The following is a 19,457-nucleotide window of genomic DNA, read 5'->3' as shown; positions in this document are numbered from 1 at the left end:
GTGAAGATCGAACGAGTTTGAAGACCCCGAATCTAGTTTCATCCATCCGGGCTGCGATATATATTCAGGAAATATAAAGACATTTGATATGTACATCATTGCAGCAGATGATCATCCTACTCAAAGGATGATAATTTCAGCAGAGAATTATCAGTCTACCATCAGACGATCGTCTGTTCTATGTACCAAAATGAATTTATAAAGCTGAGCATGGGAATGCCCGCCTCAGCTAGATCATGAAAGCAGAATGAAAAATAATGTATTGTATTGTATTTTATTACAGGGCACCTCTCAGCGATTGAATGAACTTCGGATCCTCCTGATAAAGCATTTCACCCGATAAACGACCTCATACTTTAGGGGGCAACTGTTATAGACATTTTTGTGCCTTACAGCATGAAGCATGAAATGTCGATAATCTAAGGGATCCAAAGTCCCTAAACATGTTGTTCCTACCCCTAGAGGAACAAGGTCAGCAAACCACAACACTGAAAATCAGTTCTCCACCTGAAAACACTCAAAAACAAGCTAATTCTGGATCATGTCAACTGCTCCACTGAGCATCTGCGCTGAATGTCAACTGCTCCACTCTGTACCTACGCTGAATGTCAACTCTAATGAAGGCTACCTGCGCTGGGCGAGATTGGCCAAGTGGCACAGTCATTCTGCAAGGTGTCAAATGCCCAGGAAGCTTCCAAAATGACACTTGGATCAGGGAATTCGCCTTGTGATGAGTAAGAGGATCTAGATCTCCAAGTGGAAGCAAGAAACTCCAAGTGGACTCAAGAACTGAAGTATAACTGAAGTGGGAGAGGACACTAGTCAGCTTCATGCCAAACTCAAGCTGACTCATCCTTTCTCCAAATCTCCTATATATAGAGCTCTCTCATGAGGTCTAGGGAGGCTGGAATCTTGTGAATGTAAGGAAGTGCTGTTGGTTTGAGTATAGAACTATTGGGTGATTGCTTTGAAGGAGGTGAAGAGGAGATTTCTTTCTGCTGGGAGGTGTTGCTAGATTGGGCCTCTTATGGTTGTAACATTCTCAGAACTTTACTTCTTCCATTAATAAAGCATTTGAGGTTCTTCTATATGCATGTGTCTCTGTGGCGTATTGATGTTTGTATATTTGATTTATTCTAATCCTTAAATCAATTATGGATGTATGCTTCTTGTAGTTTCCCTTTCTTGTGCTTTTGCAGGATCTTTGTGTAGCTGGGCCAGTGAAAGAGCAAGGAGCTGGGAGCAAGCAGCAAAGAGAGAAGATTGGATCAAACATTAGCGGAAGACAACGGTTAGTGGATCTCTTTCTCCCCTCTCTTACATCTCATAAAGAAGTAATCTTGAATAGCTTTGCATTCGGTTGTTGCTGAGGTACTATCACCCTTAGAGTGGGATAGGGTCATTCCGTATTGGATACTTTTCCCAACAACACTGACCTGTACTGTTACAGACATTTTTGTGCCTTACAGCATAGAGCATGAAATGTCAATAATCTGAGGGATCCAAAGTCCCTAAACAAGTTGTTCTTACCCTTAGAGGAACAAGGTCAGCAAACCACAACACTGCAAAACAGTTCTCCACTGAAAAACACTCAAAAACAGGTCAGTTTTGGATCATTGCAGCTGCTCCACTAGGCATCTGCGCTGCATAGCAGGTACAACAAAGGCTACCTGCGTTGCATAGCAAGTAAAACAAAGGCTACCTGCGTTGGGCGTACTTGGACATGTGGAGGAATCTTTTTCTCAAAGTGCCAGTGCCCAGGAAGCTTCTAAAAAGACACTTGATGATAAGATTCGCCTAATGATGAGTTAAGAGCTTCTAAAACTCCAAGTGGAAGACAGAAACTCCGAGTGAAGAACTGAAGAACAACTGGAGTTGAAGAGGACAACAAGTCACACATCAAGCTGACTTATCTTCACTCCAAAACTCTATATAAGGATCTCATCCCATGGGATCTGGAGGCCGGAATTTAGTGCAAAGAATTGCTGTTGGTTTGCAGTTGAGAGTATTGGGTGATTGCTTGAGGGAGGTGAAGAAGAGATTTCTCTCCGTCGGGAAGGTGATGCTGGATTGGACCTCTCATGGTTGTATCACCGCCTGAACCTTACTTCCATATATCAATAAAGCTTTTGAGGTTCTTCTATTCGCATGTGTTTCAATGATGTATTGTCTTACTTGCGTATTTGATTTATGCTAATCCTTGAATCAGTTATGCATGCATGCTTCTTGTAGTTTCCTTTTCTTGTCTTATTTGCAGGATCTCGTGTAGCTGGGCTCGTGAAAAGACTTGGAGCTGGGAGCAAGCGGCAATCAAAGGAGATTGGATCGACCATTTGCGCAAGACATCGGTAAGTGGATCTCTTCCTTTTATCTCTTGCATGTCATAAAGAAGAAACTTTAGATAGCTTTGCTTTCAGCTGTTGCTAAGGAACTGTCACCCTTAGAGTGGGTTAGGGTCATTCCGAGTTGGATACTTTCCCCCACAACAGACTGGCGACTCCGCTGGGGATCGTGTCTTGTTGGTAGCTTGTGTTTCTTGCTATTCTTTTCTTAAACAAAAGAGTACCGAATCGAAAACTGCATTCGAGTTCTTCGAATGCAAAGTAGAGGGCAGCTACTCTAGCCCAGTGCTGGGCATGTTTATGATTTGAAGAGCTGATCCACAAGGACTCTTTTTATCTCTTTGTGATAGTGTTCATCTTCCTTTAATCATCATCTAGAGTATACTTGACTGATAGCAACTGATTTGGCCAAAAACCGCTCATTTTTTAGCAAACTGTTAGCCGGAATCTGAGAGAGACGAGAGTTATCTCGTTCAGTGCAGCTGCAACAAAGGCTACCTGCACTGCAACGCAGGTCCCGAAGGGGCTACCTGTACTGCATCTCAGATTGACAGTGCAGCACCTGCGCTGATCCAGTCTTGCCTTGTGCAGCTGGGATTCTCCACTGTCTGTTGCCCAGTTTTCAGTACTGTTTTTGCAGCCTATTGTCAACCTGTATACCCAGTTGAAACCACTTCTCTTTGCCTTCATTCCGCCTCAGTTGTGTGAAGAAACCGTGATTGTTCTTATTGTATTTCTTACTATCATTCACAGTTTCCCATAGCGAAAGTGAACTAGTCTTGCTATGACCTCTCAAATCTAGACCTGTGAGAAAGTGTCGTTGTGATTCTAAGAGTTAGTTTATTGTTGTTCATAGCTGCTTGAGCATTTGCTTTCGTTATATGGTTCGAATTTCAGTATTTCTTGTGTTGAAACGAGTGAATCTTAAGGTGTTCTTTTGATTATTGGAGAAAAACTTGTTTTCTTTCGCTTGAAATTGAATTCGAAATTATACAACAGCTTTCTTTTTGTAATACATCAACATTAAGGAAGAAGAAAAGAAATACTTGCATTGTGCATGTGCATTTTGACAGTTTGCATGTCGATTTAGGAAAAGTGCATCAGTGTGTGCTCTATGATCTGTTTGAAAAGATGATGTCTTTCTTTTCCTTCAGTAGTTAAGGTTTTCATAAGTTGAAAGAATTGAAAAAGCTTGCTTATCATTCTTAGACTGCATTTAGGAGTTGTCTCATACATCACGTGGTGATCCATAAAGGCAAACTGCTAAGCAAGATCAACCTAAAAAGAACTGAATTTATCTAACAACGCTTTGAAACATAACGAAACACAGTAGAGGTCTAGGTAGAGACGTGAACCAGCGTCGTTAAACATAGTGACTGTCGATCTCTACGAAGGTGGGTGATTCCTCCTGAGGGACGATAGCACTAATACGGACTTGTGCCCCCGCGTACCGTCGCGTATATTGGGGGACCCCTATAGGAACAAAGCCTTTATCCATAGGAAGCCGTGTCGACCGCCCTACTGATCACGATGCAGTGAACACAGCATTCACGAAGATCGACCACTCGTACCGTAAAACGTATTCTGTGGTTTCGCGAAAGGTTTGGCACACCCTTGCCTAAAACTCCAGAGTAGTTTCTTTTGGCCTTTTTCAAACTCTATAACTGAAAAAGTCCATCCGAGAATTTGTCACTTCGGGCTCGTTAATACATCGAAGGAGACTAGAGTCATCTTTAGCTTTTTCTCGACTCTTAAAAAGTGAAAAAGCAAGTTGTGTCTAAAGCGTCGTCATATAAAATTCATCTTAAATGGAACATAATTACCCTTGATTCCTACGTTGATCTTTAAAGTTGAGAACATGGAACACACCAACCAAGGGATCCCACAGGGGGGGACCCCTAGCCCTTTCTCCTCTTGGGGAGAAGTTGGTGCGCCCCACATGGCCACATTGTCGCTTCCAGGACTGACAATTGGCCTGCCAGTTTGGCTATTCTCAACCGCTGTAGTTCAGACCACCACGGTTCCTGAACAGTCGAGTCAAAAGTTAGACCAGTCTAGAACTACCCTCCAGCCTTCCACTTCTTATGAGCCTTCCTCCGATCCTTCTTCTTCGAAAGGTCAAGCCGCCAAAAGCGCGGCTCCGATAGAAAAGAAGAAGAAAGAAAAGAAGCAGAAGGAGCCAAAGGCGCCTGGGGGCAAGCAGAAGGTATCTAACGAAAACCCACACACAGCACGGACCGGGCCGAAGTCGCCATGTGTCATATGCAGAGGGAACCACTTCCACAGTGATTGTCCCAGTATTCCCCGGATACTAAGGGACTGGTCCCCTCGTTTGCACGATTCGGAAGCGTCAACCTCTGACAACCAGGTTGAATGCTTACCATCGACCAGCGAAAGTGAAGGTCCTAGACGACGAAGGGGAATGAGATTCCCCTGCGAACTATGTGAAGGCAATCACACCCTTCGCCGTTGTCCCTTTTTAGACAAAGCCAAGAGAGTTTTGGAAGATCAACCGGTGGCACCGGTGCTACTTCCTCCTGGATATCAAAAACTCGCGCCAAGTCCTTCGTTGGTCGAAAATACAGCTGCCCCGCTCATAAGGCCAGCTGAAGTGTTAGTCGCTGAAAGTGAACCTACTGAATCCGGACCGGACGAAAGTCCAAAGGTCGAAACGGCAGTTGACCCGGTTCTCCCTTCAGAAGTTTCATCTTCAAACACCACAGTCACTGAGGATTCATCTTCAGTTGACACCCCCGCCGAAGAGAATAAGGATGACACCGTCCATATTCTTTTCGTCAACTCCGATTCTGATGAGCATCTGGGCAAAGCGCCCACTCCTTTATCGCAGGAAGGAGCATCGTCAGGATCATATCCGGCCGTATATTCGGTCCCACCACCAAGCAACCTAGTTGTGTCCTTTGATTGGAACCAACTAGGCAGACCCCGGTTACCAGCCAGCATACCATTTAGAATTATAGTCCAAATATACAAAATGGTGATGGCTGGGACTATCATTGATGAAGGGGCGTCTGTGAGTATCCTGCCCTCTATTGCTTGGAAAGCACTGGGTTGCCCGGCGCTTTTGCCCGAGACAAGGCGTCTCTCGGGTTTTGACAGAGGAACCAGTCGACCATTAGGGATTCTACCTAATGTGCCTATTACACTGAAAGGGAAGGCTGTCAAGATGAATTTGATGGTCGTCCAAGGACCCTTGGACTATAACCTACTCCTTGGACGAGACTACATATATTGCATGGAAGCAATAGTCTCCTCACTCTTTCGAATAATGTGTTTTCCATACGAAGGAAGAATGGTCAAGCTCGTAGACCAACTTTCACTTCTGGGATCACACATCGCAAGTAGTCACATAACTATCCTCAATGGTCTTTTCGATCAAGAAAGGTCTCTTCCCCCGGTTCTTCTTCCTGATGAATGCGAGTGATTCGGGAAAGGAACGCAGGAGCCTAGGGGGCATGCATCCTGGTCTGCTCTGGAGGCAGAAAAAACCTTAGGTGTAAAGTAGAATTTCCACGGAAGAATATGACTGGTCCGTACCCCGTCCCCCTCCTTCATCTTTGAGAATCTTCCTCTGAGCTATCTTCATGGAGAAGAAGGACAGGAAGACAAAGAGAGAGTTGGACTCTCAGAAGGGGCTGTTAGGGATGGGGTTGTTCTGGAAAAGGATTCTTCTGTCAAGGTTACTTGTTTGACAAAGGTCATTCACCTTTGTCTAAATAGGTAGGCTCTACCAAAGAAGGGGATCCGTTTGTGGCAGCAAGTAGGTACCGGCTTTGGGTAAAAGGCCAGCCTCACCCATTAAAACAAATGTTTTAAAGGATAAGTAGGGGCAGCCCCCAAAGATAGAGACGCTGTTGTTGCCACAGATTGTAACCATCTTTGTGTACCCTAATGATAGACATCGCCGAAGAAAGAGTTTCATTTGCGGCTGCAAATAAAACCATTCTTTGGGTAACCAGAAAGAGGTAGGCCTCTCCCGGTAAAACGAATGTTTTACCTGCAAATTGAGGGGTAACCTTGAAATTCAACTTATACTTGGGGGCATGCAAACCTCTTGGAATGCAAGCGCGGGCGGCTTTTTAGTTTTAGGTAGGACTAACCCCTCTAACCCGTAGGATGGGCCGATACCCAGCTTGCATAAAGAGAGGATATGGAGCAAAGCATAGGGAGATGAAGCTCCTTAAAAAATAGGAATCTTCCATGAGACCTTACTACTTTATGACTGGTAAAAACGAGCAGTTTTGGCAAAGTTCATGCTCGTTAAAAAATAAACGCAAGAACCGAGCAGTTTTAGTGCATAGTTCATGCTCGTTAAAAAATAAACATAAGATTGAGCAGTGTTTTGGCGCATTCAAGCTCTTTAAAAAAAAAATGAACCCAGTACCAGTAAATAAACATCTGAGACCGTAAATTCATCAGCCATAAAAGCCTTGGTCGTGTTTGTGCACCGTCACCTCCACTTTTCATTTGGCCGATCATTCACATCCACTTGATTGTTTACCTATTTTGAGGAACAGCTGCGAAGAGTGATTCCACCTAGCCATCCTTGTAATACTGCCGTGATTGGAAAATTCCAGCCTGTACCTGGAATCTGCTGCTATCCCTGTTTATCGCTCGTTCCTCAAAAGACGAGTCTTCTTTGAGCTCTTTTCACTGACTCGTAAAATATGAAAAGTTTGCCGAGTTTTGGCCTTCCAGCTCGTTAAAAGGACCAGAAGAGCTATCCCTCCTCTAGATTTTAATCTTTTTGGACCTGAGGGATTATTGCACAAAAAGATCGAGCGTTTGTCTAGTTCGGCTCGATAAAGATATCGAACATTCATCCCTTTTGTATTGTTTTATACTTTTTCGGACTTAAGGGATTAGATGACGAAAAAGGACCCCTTGGAGTCTACTTTATGTACACTTTTCAGACTCTCTAAAAATGAAAAGGACCGAGTTGTCTTTGTCGCTGGGCTCGTTAAAAATATTAGATAGCGACAAACTTGTCCTTAGACAAGAACGAGTTTCCCTATCGCTAGGCTCATTAAAAACATAGCGATGGGCTTGCCCGAAGGGCAGGTTATAGATCAAGCATATGTTATCCTCCTCAAGCTTGTCAAAAAATAAAGAGGTACTGGTCAGAAATGACTGGGGAAAAATTGGGAAGAACCTCAAAGCTTAATGGTAGCAAGTCGCTCTTGAACATGACACTTTTGCCTCCGTAAATATCGGGTTGGGTTATTATCATTCACCGGTCCCTTCACCATGGTCTCGCCATACCATCCATACATGGGGTAATGCTACCGATCCATCACATCAGTGTCGTTATATGTTCAAGAGATGTCATTCAGAATGTGTCAACCAGGTCCCATCCACTACCATACATCATCTTTCATCCTTCCATGACCGCCACCCTGGATCATATTTCACAGATCGTTTTCACCGTCATCACTAGTTCCGTTCCGTGTCACCGATGTGGGATTCATTAGGGCCCTCCTTTGACGGATCACTTCTTGTCGACATCAGCTCATTATCCAAGAAGTTGATCTAGGAACACCCCCTCAGTACTTTGAAGCTTGCATGCCTCAATGGCAAGTTTCTCACTCCCAGCGATAGGTATACATTAATGACCTTCGACCAGGAGACTTTGCGTGGTGTTCGACGTCAGATCCTATATTCACACCACGTGAATTGTGCTGCAGTACCTTGAGGGTCATCATCATTATCGGTGATTCCTCTCGCGCTTGTTAACAGTTTACATTATTGACTGGTAATCAAGCGATGTCTTTCCATGTTCGACTTCAAGAAATTCTCACATGGATCGACTTGTACTAATGTGAAGATCGGACAAGTTTGAAGACCCCGGATCTAGTTTCATCCATCCGGGCTGCGATATATATTCAGGAGATAAAGACATAGACATGTGCAGCAGATGATCATCCTACTAAAAGGATGATAATTAAAAGCAGAGAATTATCCGTCTATTATCAGACGATCGTCTGTTTATGTACAGCAAATGTATTTATAAAGCTGAGCATGGGAAATGCCCGCCTCAGCTAGATCATGAAAAGAAAGTATGAAAAGATAATGTATTGTATTGTATTTTGTTACAGGTCACCTCCCGGCGATTGAATGAACTTCGGATCCTCCTAATAAAGCATTTCACCCGATAAACGACCTCATACTTTAGGGGGCAACTGTTATAGACATTTTTGTGCCTTACAGCATAGAGCATGAAATGTCAATAATCTGAGGGATCCAAAGTCCCTAAACAAGTTGTTCTTACCCTTAGAGGAACAAGGTCAGCAAACCACAGCACTGCAAAATAGTTCTCCACTGAAAAACACTCAAAAACAGGTCAGTTTTGGATCATTGCAGCTGCTCCACTAGGCATCTGCGCTGCATAGCAGGTACAACAAAGGCTACCTGCATTGCATAGCAAGTAGAACAAAGGCTACCTGCGTTGGGCATACTTGGACATGTGGAGGAATCTTTTTCTCAAAGTGCCAGTGCCCAGGAAGCTTCTAAAAAGACACTTGATGATAAGATTCGCCTAATGATGAGTTAAGAGCTTCTAAAACTCCAAGTGGAAGACAGAAACTCCGAGTGAAGAACTGAAGAAAAACTGGAGTTGAAGAGGACAACAAGTCACACATCAAGCTGACTTATCTTCACTCCAAAACTCTATATAAGGATCTCATTCCATGGGATCTGGAGGCCGGAATTTAGTGCAAAGAATTGCTGTTGGTTTGCAGTTGAGAGTATTGGGTGATTGCTTGAGGGAGGTGAAGAAGAGATTTCTCTCCGTCGGGAAGGTGATGCTGGATTGGACCTCTCATGGTTGTATCACCGCCTGAACCTTACTTGCATATATCAATAAAGCTTTTGAGGTTCTTCTATTTGCATGTGTTTCAATGATGTATTGTCTTACTTGCGTATTTGATTTATGCTAATCCTTGAATCAGTTATGCATGCATGCTTCTTGTAGTTTCCTTTTCTTGTCTTATTTGAAGGATCTCGTGTAGCTGGGCCCGTGAAAAGACTTGGAGCTGGGAGCAAGCGACAATCAAAGGAGATTGGATCGACCATTTGCGCAAGACATCGGTAAGTGGATCTCTTCCTTTTATCTCTTGCATGTCATAAAGAAGAAACTTTAGATAGCTTTGCTTTCAGCTGTTGCTAAGGAACTGTCACCCTTAGAGTGGGTTAGGGTCATTCCGAGTTGGATACTTTCCCCCACAACATGTACCAAACTTCTGCCCAAACCGTCAACTATGTCGCTATGTGTTGCATCCATAGTGGGTCTATGTACCGCGGGTCTGCCTACCTGGCAACTCTCCGCATAACCCAACCCAAGTCTCAACTCTGTTGTGTCATATGTTTGTGTCTGCCTTGCAACATGTCAGTCGAACCTCCCTTCCGTAGTGCCTATAGTTTTGTCTGCTCGGTCGTCTGCTCGTAGTGCGGGCGCCTAGCCAGCACACCATGCACGACCTACAACCCAACCTACCTGCAACATGAACTCGCAAACTTCCCAAGTGTCGCCTGTGAGTTCCTTGTTGTAACATGCTCCTCCTCAACCCTTCCCTCTTTCTCTGCGATGGCTTGTCAAGTGAGTTCGTTGATGCCTCTACCACAACTCGTCCACTCTAATATATATGCGTCGTATCTCATCCATTCACCAAGGGACATGAATTTTCAAGGGCCGGCCCTCCCAACACTACATCGGCCAATCCAACCTCCAACATGTTGGCCCACCCATTATAAGCTCAACCAACACTCATATAAACTCATCGCATTATATCACGGGTAGCTTGGGTTGGCCACCCGCTCACCTGACTTGCACATCCACACATCACATGACTTGTCCGACTTGCTCGTTGCTCGGTTGTCTTGCCCGCCCGATGCCTTTAACTAACATGCTCACCGTCACACATCCACCCGAGTTGGTTAGTGTGGACGCCTGTTGCACATGGGTGCACCCATTATAACTCGATCACATATAACCAAATGTCACCCCGTTTCATTGCACATGCTCGAGTAGGTTAATATGGGCGCCCATAACACATGGGTGCATCTGCTTCAACTCGTGGGCCTCACATCCTCCACCACTCTAAAAATGTTGTCATCCTCGACAACACCATCATCATCAAATCGTCGTAAAGTGTCTCTAGCTCCAACATCATTTTCCATGCTGCCCAACTATGCTCATCATCACATAAACCTTCATCAAGGCTCATGACTCCATAAAACGGGAAGGTCTCCTCAATCCATGAACATCAACCACATCTGTCGCAAACTCCTTGCTGCTCCACCAAGAAGAGGTTGGTTCTCGTCAGCTCAAGCTACATGTTATCACTGCAACATATATCGTGTGGACTCATCATGTGAAATATTTGCCATGATACTCTATCCCAACATAACATATCTCAGTCATCCCTCGATACACCTCCAACATAACTTTGCACAATGCATACCATCATGACTTGAACTGGTTGGGTGATCAGTCCAACTATCATGCTCAAATCATAAGAATGTCCATCCTTATGCATCCGTCAATTGTTTCTCTAACATCCTGTCACAATATCGACTCAATCAAGAATCCATCCCAAGTGTAGAGTAAGTCATGCTCATGTCCATTAAGTAGTCCATCATCTCATCTGCAACATGTTGACCATGATGTGAATAGCCATGTGCTATCAAAACAATCACATCCATCCAAGCATCATCATAATTTGTAAAAGGGAGGCCTCATCCATAAAGGCCCCTTTGTGAGGGTGGTGCAGTCCTCCTCATCATCAAGGAACTGTACACACCCACCTCGAAAGGTCTATCGTGTGAGAATGTCCACGAAGCCTCCTCCCTAGCTCTCATCCACCCATGTATCCAATTGATGTGTCCTCAAGTACTGATGCACAACAACAATCTCCTCATTTGTACATCCAAGCTTCCAAAAATTGTACTTCGCTAACTGAAAGTCATATATGCCCATAGCATACCTGCAAAAGTCCACAATGGATCTCTACTTGCATAACCTTCCCCAACCACTACTTTATAAGAAGTCCTCAGACTTCCTCTCTCATCAACAACTACTTAGTTAAGTCTCTCATTAGAAGATGCAACTATCATACTCCTCAAGCTATGTGGAATGGTCCTTCCACCCTTATCTTTCTTCCTAGCTCTTGCAACAAAATCAATCATCCTCTTCTCCTTCATTGCTTGAGTCATACATCCAAGTTCCCTTTGCTCCACATAATTATGCTTCACATCTAGGTCCTTTGGATATAAAGTCATCGAAGCAATCCTTGGTTGATATCCCAAGTGACTCGTCCTTTTCATAGGAACAATCATGGTATACCCTCTAGCTATACTTTAGAGTATGTCATGGTCCACCATCAGTATGGCTTGTGCAGCTACCAAGAAATCCTTCCCCAGCACCATAGCATGATCATCCATATCAATCACCCTCAAATCTAACCTGCCAAACCATGAACCCACTCTCACTTGTGTGTTCTTCAAAACACCTTCCACAACTTTCATGGTAGAGTTTATAACTTTGAAATAACTCACCTCCCTTTCCAATTCAACTTTCTTCCCAAAAGATGTTGTTGCCTTCCTACTAAGGAAACCATGTTTAGCTTCTGTGTCAACCAATGCAGCAAACATCCTGCCATGTACAGTTACCTACACAAAAATCAACCTCAAGGAGTCCAGATCCTTTGTAGGCTTTATCTTGCATCTTACATAAGCAACCTTCTTCAACAATTCGACCTTAGAGAGGTCTTTTGACTTTCACGTTTACCTGAGTGTCATCCTAAGGTATGCAATCTCCCCTTTTGGTTCATTCAAGCAATCCAACCTTGGTCTAGCTTGAGCTCCATCAAGCTCCTCCTTCATCACACCCTTCTCAAGTGTACCTACTTGGTACACATTGACCTCCTCCACAAGAGGTGAGCCAACCATCCACATATCATCATGCATGGTTCGGTAATAAGCTCCAACTTTGTCAAAGTAATCAAGCTCAACTCATTCTGTAACAATGGGTTTATGATCAAGAAAGTCCCTCTTGATCTCATCCTCAAGTCCCTTGACTTAGCCTACAACATGGTTCCCTCAATCGAACTCGTTCCTCCATGAGTTCTTGGAGTAATCTGTCACCCTGTTGTATCTTCTAATCAAGTTCACCAGACCTACCATGAAGATTATCTATGTCCTTCCACACCTTTACTATCCCATCTCCAATGTGCCCCAAGAGTTCCCACTCTTGCATAAGAGCCTCATAGTGTTGTTGCTTCTTGTCCTTCAAATAACATGTCATGTCATCAAGATTTTGAAAATCTATTTCTGCCATCTTCCTTAGTTCAGCTTAGCCCAAGCTCAATGCTTCAATTCCTGTTTCACTTTTCTTTAAATAAAATCTCAATACCATCAGTCACGGAGTGCAAATATATCTTTGCTTCCAAAATGCAAAATCAAAGCCCTGCAAAAAGTGGGCTCTGATACCACCTGTCGTGGCCCTATACCTGTGATACTCTTTCAACCACATATAGCAGGTGCGACACCACTACACTTTTTTTGTTCACCAATACTAGAGTGTATGGACTACGCCTAACTTCAACACTTAGTTAATTTTCAAATCAACTGTTAACAATGCAGTGAAATAACATTTACTTCAATATTTAATTTTTCACATTAAACATTCATCGCATCACACAAGTATGCCCATACATACTTTGGAGGGGCAACTCCAGTAAACTCTGCCCAAATATAGTATAATAGTAATGAACAATATTTTACAAGTACCAATTTTACATAAGTTGTGCTTCCAACTTGCTTGATTTGCATACTTAACCAAATTTCACCGAAAATAGTGCCACAGTCATGCAGCAACCTTGCTGCTGCTTGTCCACACAATCCCGCTGAAGCAACCCCAAGTTTCTTACCGAAATTCAATTATGTACAACTGCTTTCCTATCATGTCACATGTCATGTCGTGCCCAATGACTTTCCGCAGCTCAACCAACTATTTGCACACATTACCAACACGTTCTGCTGCGTTTGGCTACCCAATCGCACGTGCTACCATGTACCAAACTTTCGCCCGAACCATGAACCATGTCGCTGTGTTCTACACCTATCATTGGTCTGTGTACCGCAGGTTTACCTACCCAACAGCTCTCCACACATCCTGACTTGAGTCTCAACTCTGTGGTGTCGTGGGTCTGTGTCCACCGTGTGACCTATCACCCAAACCTCCCTTTCGCAGCGCCTACAATTCTGCCTGCCCGGTCACCTAACCGCAATGCGAGCGCATGACCCACATGTCATGCATGGCCTGCGATCTGTCCTACCTATAACCTGAACTCACAAAATTCCCAAGTTCTACCCACCGTTTCTTTGTTGTAACTCACTCCTCCTCGTCCCTTCACTCTTTCTCTGTGATGGTTTGTCAAGTGAGTTTGTTGATGCCTCCACAACAACTTTTCCACTCTAATATATATGTGTTGTATCTCCTCCATTCACCAAGGGACACTACTTTTCAAGGTTCGGGCCTCCCAACACTACGTCGGCCCATCCGACCTCCAACATGTCGGCCTGCCCATTGTAAACTCGAGGAACACTCATATAAACTCGTCGCATTATATCACTGGTCACTTGAGTGGCTCGAGTCAATGCCCTGCTCATCCGACTCGCCCATTCGCACATTGCATGACTCATCCAACTTTCCTGATTCCTGCTTGTCTCCCCCACCCATTATGGGCATGCGCCCGACCGCGCCTTTAATCGACACGCTCACCATCGCACATCCACTCAAGTTGGTTAGCACTAGCATCCGTCGCACATGGGCATGCCCACTACAACTCGATCGCATATAACTAAATGTCCCCCCGTGTCATCGTAGATACCTGAGTTGGTCAATACAGGTGTGCTCGCTTCAACTTATGGGCTTGATACTATTACATACACTCAATTAATGCCTAAGTTGAGATACCTAGTGTTGTTGTTCTATATCTTTATTGCTCCCAAACATTAAAAGAATATTATTCCCCGATTATAATGAATCTTGATGCAAGATATTAAATTATTTATCTACCACATAAATAGTTTGTTCCATTAACCACACGATTGGGTATATATGTGCAATGCTCATCATTTTGGAGGTTACAAAAGAAAATTGATGCCTAAAACGAGTTTATATTGGTTGAGGTTTTCCATTACACCAAAACCTTCATGAAGTACTAAACTTACCAACCATTATCATTATCTTTTTAGGTGGTCCAGGGTGCGTCCCAGAGTGGCGGTTAGTCCACGTGATCAATTCCCAATGATGTGAGTGTGAAAATCCAACCACCCCCTCAAATGCAAACTAAGGCTCTGATACCATGTTAGGTAAATTTCCATTACACCAAAACCAAGGCTCTGATACCATGTTAGGTAGATTTCCATTACACCAAAACCAAGGCTCTGATACCATGTTAGGTTTTCCATTACACCAAAACCCACAGGCATTAGTAGACTTACAACCCATTATCATTACCTTTTTAAATGGTCCTAAGGTGGATCCTAAAGTGGTGGTTAGTCCATGTGATCGATTCCCAATGATGTGAGTGTAAAAATCCAACAATATTCACTGTTAATCTCAGTTGTTGAATATTTATCTGATTTGAACTTGACATACCAAATGAGAATTTCAGCGAGAGATTAATTTTGTCTATCTTGATATATGCTACCTAACAACAATTTTGTCTATCTTGATATATGCTACCTAACAACAAACTATGATTTGTTTTTTCCCTGGTTTGACTTACTTGAAATTTGGAGACTAACAAATCTCATTAAATTTGATAATTTACATAATATTTCATAACACAATATTAACCAATTTAATTGCTCCCATAAAAAGATGCTCAAATAAAAAACATATCATATCCCATGAAAAAGCCCCAACAATTTTTTTTTTTTTTTTGAACTAAAAAACATTAAAAAAAGTAATTTTTCCCCGAAAAAATAGTTTCACGTTTACCACAGGATTTTGTATATAATGGGTTGAAAATGTTTCACTGATGCCACCAAAACAAACAAAACTATACTTGCAGGTTAACCATGTGAAAACCAAAATATTCACTAGTTAGCAAATAAGTATCAACCGGACTATGCTTGCAACGACTGACAATTAGACAGAGACTAACAGAGTGGGCAATTTTCGCTGACTAGTGAAGAAGTTAATGCACATGCACTCTGACCATTTCAGATAACAGGACGGAATTGGAAATCTAACAGAGGGTATTTGTCTCCTATACACCTTGAAGACGAGGTTGGGTTAAGCAGCCTCAATTAATGTGCTCATTAATTAACCTGATGGCCATATTGAAGATTAGTTTGAAAACGATGTTGGTTTGTACGAGGCATATCTTACCATGACAATCAATGTCCCTTTAATGGTTCAAACTACGCCCAGGAAGACATCATTTTATCACCAAGCTATTGTCAATCTTTAAAAGGTGACTCGTAACAGATGTAGGTTATAGGAAAATTAGACCATGTAACAAATACTTTTATGGAGCATAGATAAGCCAACGAATTCCTACTAGCAAGTTTCAAGAAGTAACCGCCTGGGAATGAAATATCTCGGCTAAACAGTTATGAAAGGTAAAGAGGCAATTAACAGAACATTGGAAATGCAGAGAAGCAAACCGGAAGGGTTTGACCAGCGTTTTACTGCAGAAATTGAGACAAGCAACCAGGCAACTGAGAAAAAGGGAATACGCGCCAATCGAAAGGCTGCCAGATCGAGAGTGCACAGATGTAACGCACGAGATTACAATAAAATAAGCAATGTATTGTTGTATTGTTTTTTAGGTCGTGTGGTGGTGATTATTCGATGTTTTTTTTATCTCATACTGTGGTATGTTTGATTACATTTTTTTTTTTTTCTTTCTTTCTGGGAAGAATTGGTAGATGTTGATTAATATAGTTAATAGTTATTACTAGATTGGTACAGTGAACCACTTAAAAAAATATAGTGTTTTATTATGTTATGTATTTTGTGCTAGAGTTAGATTTGATTAAAATGCAAGAACTATAGTTTTGATATTTGATAAATATAGTGATTTGAAATTTACTGACAAAATAAAATGTTTTAGCTGGACTTTAGCTCATGGATATGTTGGAAAGGCTGATGAGGAGAAACACACCATTCACACAAATATAAATATTTACCATTGTAAAAGTTTTTTTAGTAAGGTTGTGCTATATGGTTATAGTTAAAGGGGAGTGTTAAAAATAGTAAATTAATCTCATATGTATACAATGTATGAGGAGATGAGTTTGACAGAGCATGAAAACCAGAAAGTGGAGCAGACATTGCTCTTTTCAATATTCAAAATGGCTAAATAAATTGCATTGTAAACATCAATAATAAATAGCTGAAGTAGAACTAGACACCTATAAAATAATCCCTTCTCAATATTCAAAATGACTAAATAAATTACATTGTAAACATCAATAATAAATGAATGAAGTAGAACTAGTCACTTATGGAATAGCACTGAAATAAACTAAACTGTCTGTAACAACTAACAGAAAATAAAATAAAATGTAATCCCACCTAATTACAGATTAATATCTGAAGAGAATTGAGTTATGTCTGTTCCGACATTAGAAGTTGAATGTGAGTTTACATGTTTGGATCATTGTAGTATGTGAAAGCTAAAAGCGGCACATCTGTGGATGGCTGTATGTAAGAAATTTATGTGGATGGCTGTCTGTAAGAAATTTTATTTTGTGCTTTCCTCTTCTGCTTTACGAATATATTAAGCATTTATCGATCTCCTTGTATTCAGCTCGTTATTAAAATATATTGGGACAAGATGACTGAGAATAGATTCAAAACCCTCGACATCTAGGTTCCAATATTTTACATGAGCGTCTTTGACTGAATCATATGAATTCATAATATGCAGAATCAAGAAGAGACGCAAAAATAAAAATGAGACATATATTAAGAAGAGCATTCAAGACGATGGATGCGATATTTGTTACTGACCCGGAACTGCCGAATTCGTAACGCTTGCCGGTTGAGGAAAAGATTATGACTCCCACTTCCGCATCGCACAGAATCCCTAATTCCCTCGCTTTCTTCAGCAGTCCTTTACGCCGCTTCGAAAAAGTGACTTGCCTGCTTGTAGTACATGCAATCGGCCTCACAACAACTTTTCCTCGACCCATTGCCCGCTTTCGTTCTCAGCCGAAATCAGCGTCTCTGCCTCTATATTGAACTTACTACAATTATGGAACTTCCCTATTCCCAAATCATGTAGATGTTTTCCAGTGAACAAGGCCAATTCCTTTCAGTACAGTGAAAAGAAATTATAATTTTGCCGAGTTTTAGCCCGATCTTCCTAAATCCAAAGCTAAATTTTGAAAATTTAGATTACAGCTGTCGAGCAGTAAGTCAAGTCTACTCTCACTCTCCTCTTATAACTATATTTTAAGCAGAGAAAACGCGTGTCATCCATACAGGTAATGATTCATATATCCAAAAATGGGGATGCATTATTTAAGATCAGGCGTAAAAACTTCTGTCTTGTCGGAGATTTTGACATATTTTTTCAGCGAGGCAGCAACCGACCGGTGCAGGTTTTTCTCATTTCCGACCGATTTTAATTGCGCTTTGGCTCACCTGTATTTGCTGAGCTCTAGATAAATGTCGGTTCAGCTTTTTGTCATCTCTGACCCCCTGCTATGTGACCCCCTGCTATCTGCCCTTTCGCTCACCTGAATTTGCTAACCTCTATATAAATATTTTTGAAAGGTCAACTCTATATTAGCCTCCCTTCATTGCTGTGGAAAGTATGTGAATTTCCGTGTGGACCTCCGCTTCAAGCAATTATTTGCTCCACCGAATTGTTAGCCACATGCATGCATTTGCTTTGCAACTGTATAAGCGTGAATGCCGAGAACGAAATAGCACATGTACATTCTTGCCCATAAGGGAAACTTATGGTCACACGAAGAACGAAATAACCCCACACGCACATTCATGCCATTCACGAGGCCGTAGCCTAACGATTATGTTTTTTTGCCTCCAAAGTTATGGAAAATCTTTTGAAAAAATCAGGGCGAGATTTTTCACATAGTCTAATGAGGCGGAGGAGTTGCCGGGAAAGTTATAGAAATTTCCGTCATATTTAGAGAAGATCCGGCAAGGATATTTGTAAATCCAAGTTATAGTTGTTAAACTTCAAAATTTTAGGTGTCTTAGATGTTTTTGATGGTGCTGAATCCATTTCCACCATCAAAAACACGATTCAAACGCTGCCTCTACAAGATTTTTTGAATTTTTTTTACCCGGATTCCTACCACTTTTGGCCATCTGAGCAATTCCTCCGCCTCGTAATCTAAGTAAAAGCTGTCAAAATTCATAATTTTAGGTGTGTTAGAGGTTGTTGATTCTGTTGGGTAGTCGGACAGTGAAATAACCCCATATTTGCTTCAGAACAAATGTCATTCACCATGACATCCTTTTACAAAAGTCATTTTTTTATAAGCTAATATGTGTTGCTTTTCATTACCATGAAATATAAAAATAAATAAGGAAATGCATGCTTCAGCCCATTTTTTTCATTAAGATTGTTTATTTATGGCGTTAACTTGCTCTATAGGAAATTAGGTATTTTGACCATCTATTAACCATGTTTCAAGTCCACAATTGTAACAATGATAATATTTGCAACCTAACTAGAGAGTCTAATTAAACATCAAACCAAAACATATCAGTAAAGCACACCAATCAACTAAGTGTGTGAAGAGTTAATTGGGGTCGCTTCTCTTGCACTTGTACCTTGGATATGGCACTTGATCTAGGGTAGGCAATGCCAAGATGAAACCATTTGTTGTCGCTAGATCTAACAAACCAAACCCCCACCAATAGCTAGCAGCATCAAGATCTGGCCAACCACTGTTCTAGTCAGTGATTATCTACCATAAGCCCAAAAGCCCATGCAGGTTAGCTTCTTGTTATTCCAACGGCTAGCATTCCACCTCCAATCCTTCACTTCGAATCTCCCCAAGCATACTACTGAACACCCCTAACAATCTACAATGGAGGTCCAA

At 42.0% G+C, this 19,457-nt stretch overlaps 1 protein-coding gene across 1 annotated transcript in view; it reads right to left on the bottom strand.

The window, feature by feature from the left end:
- Nucleotides 1-18,178, bottom strand: part of LOC149258269 (MADS-box transcription factor 23-like) — a 430,233-nt gene extending 412,055 nt beyond the window's left edge. Inside the window, exon 1 of the mRNA XM_089371136.1 lies at nucleotides 17,389-18,178. Within this exon, the coding sequence (XP_089227262.1) occupies nucleotides 17,389-17,570 (182 nt within the window). The 5' untranslated portion in view covers nucleotides 17,571-18,178. The remainder of the gene's footprint in view (nucleotides 1-17,388) is intronic.
- Between the last annotated feature and the right edge of the window lie 1,279 nt (nucleotides 18,179-19,457).

The sequence above is a fragment of the Pinus tabuliformis genome, chromosome 6 (genome assembly GCF_031772625.1).
Source record: "Pinus tabuliformis cultivar Carrire ecotype Pingquan chromosome 6, CPIR1, whole genome shotgun sequence".
Classification (NCBI taxonomy): Eukaryota; Viridiplantae; Streptophyta; class Pinopsida; order Pinales; family Pinaceae; genus Pinus; species Pinus tabuliformis.
Note: the sequence above shows the minus strand (reverse complement) of the source record. Positions and strands in the feature narration are given on the sequence as shown.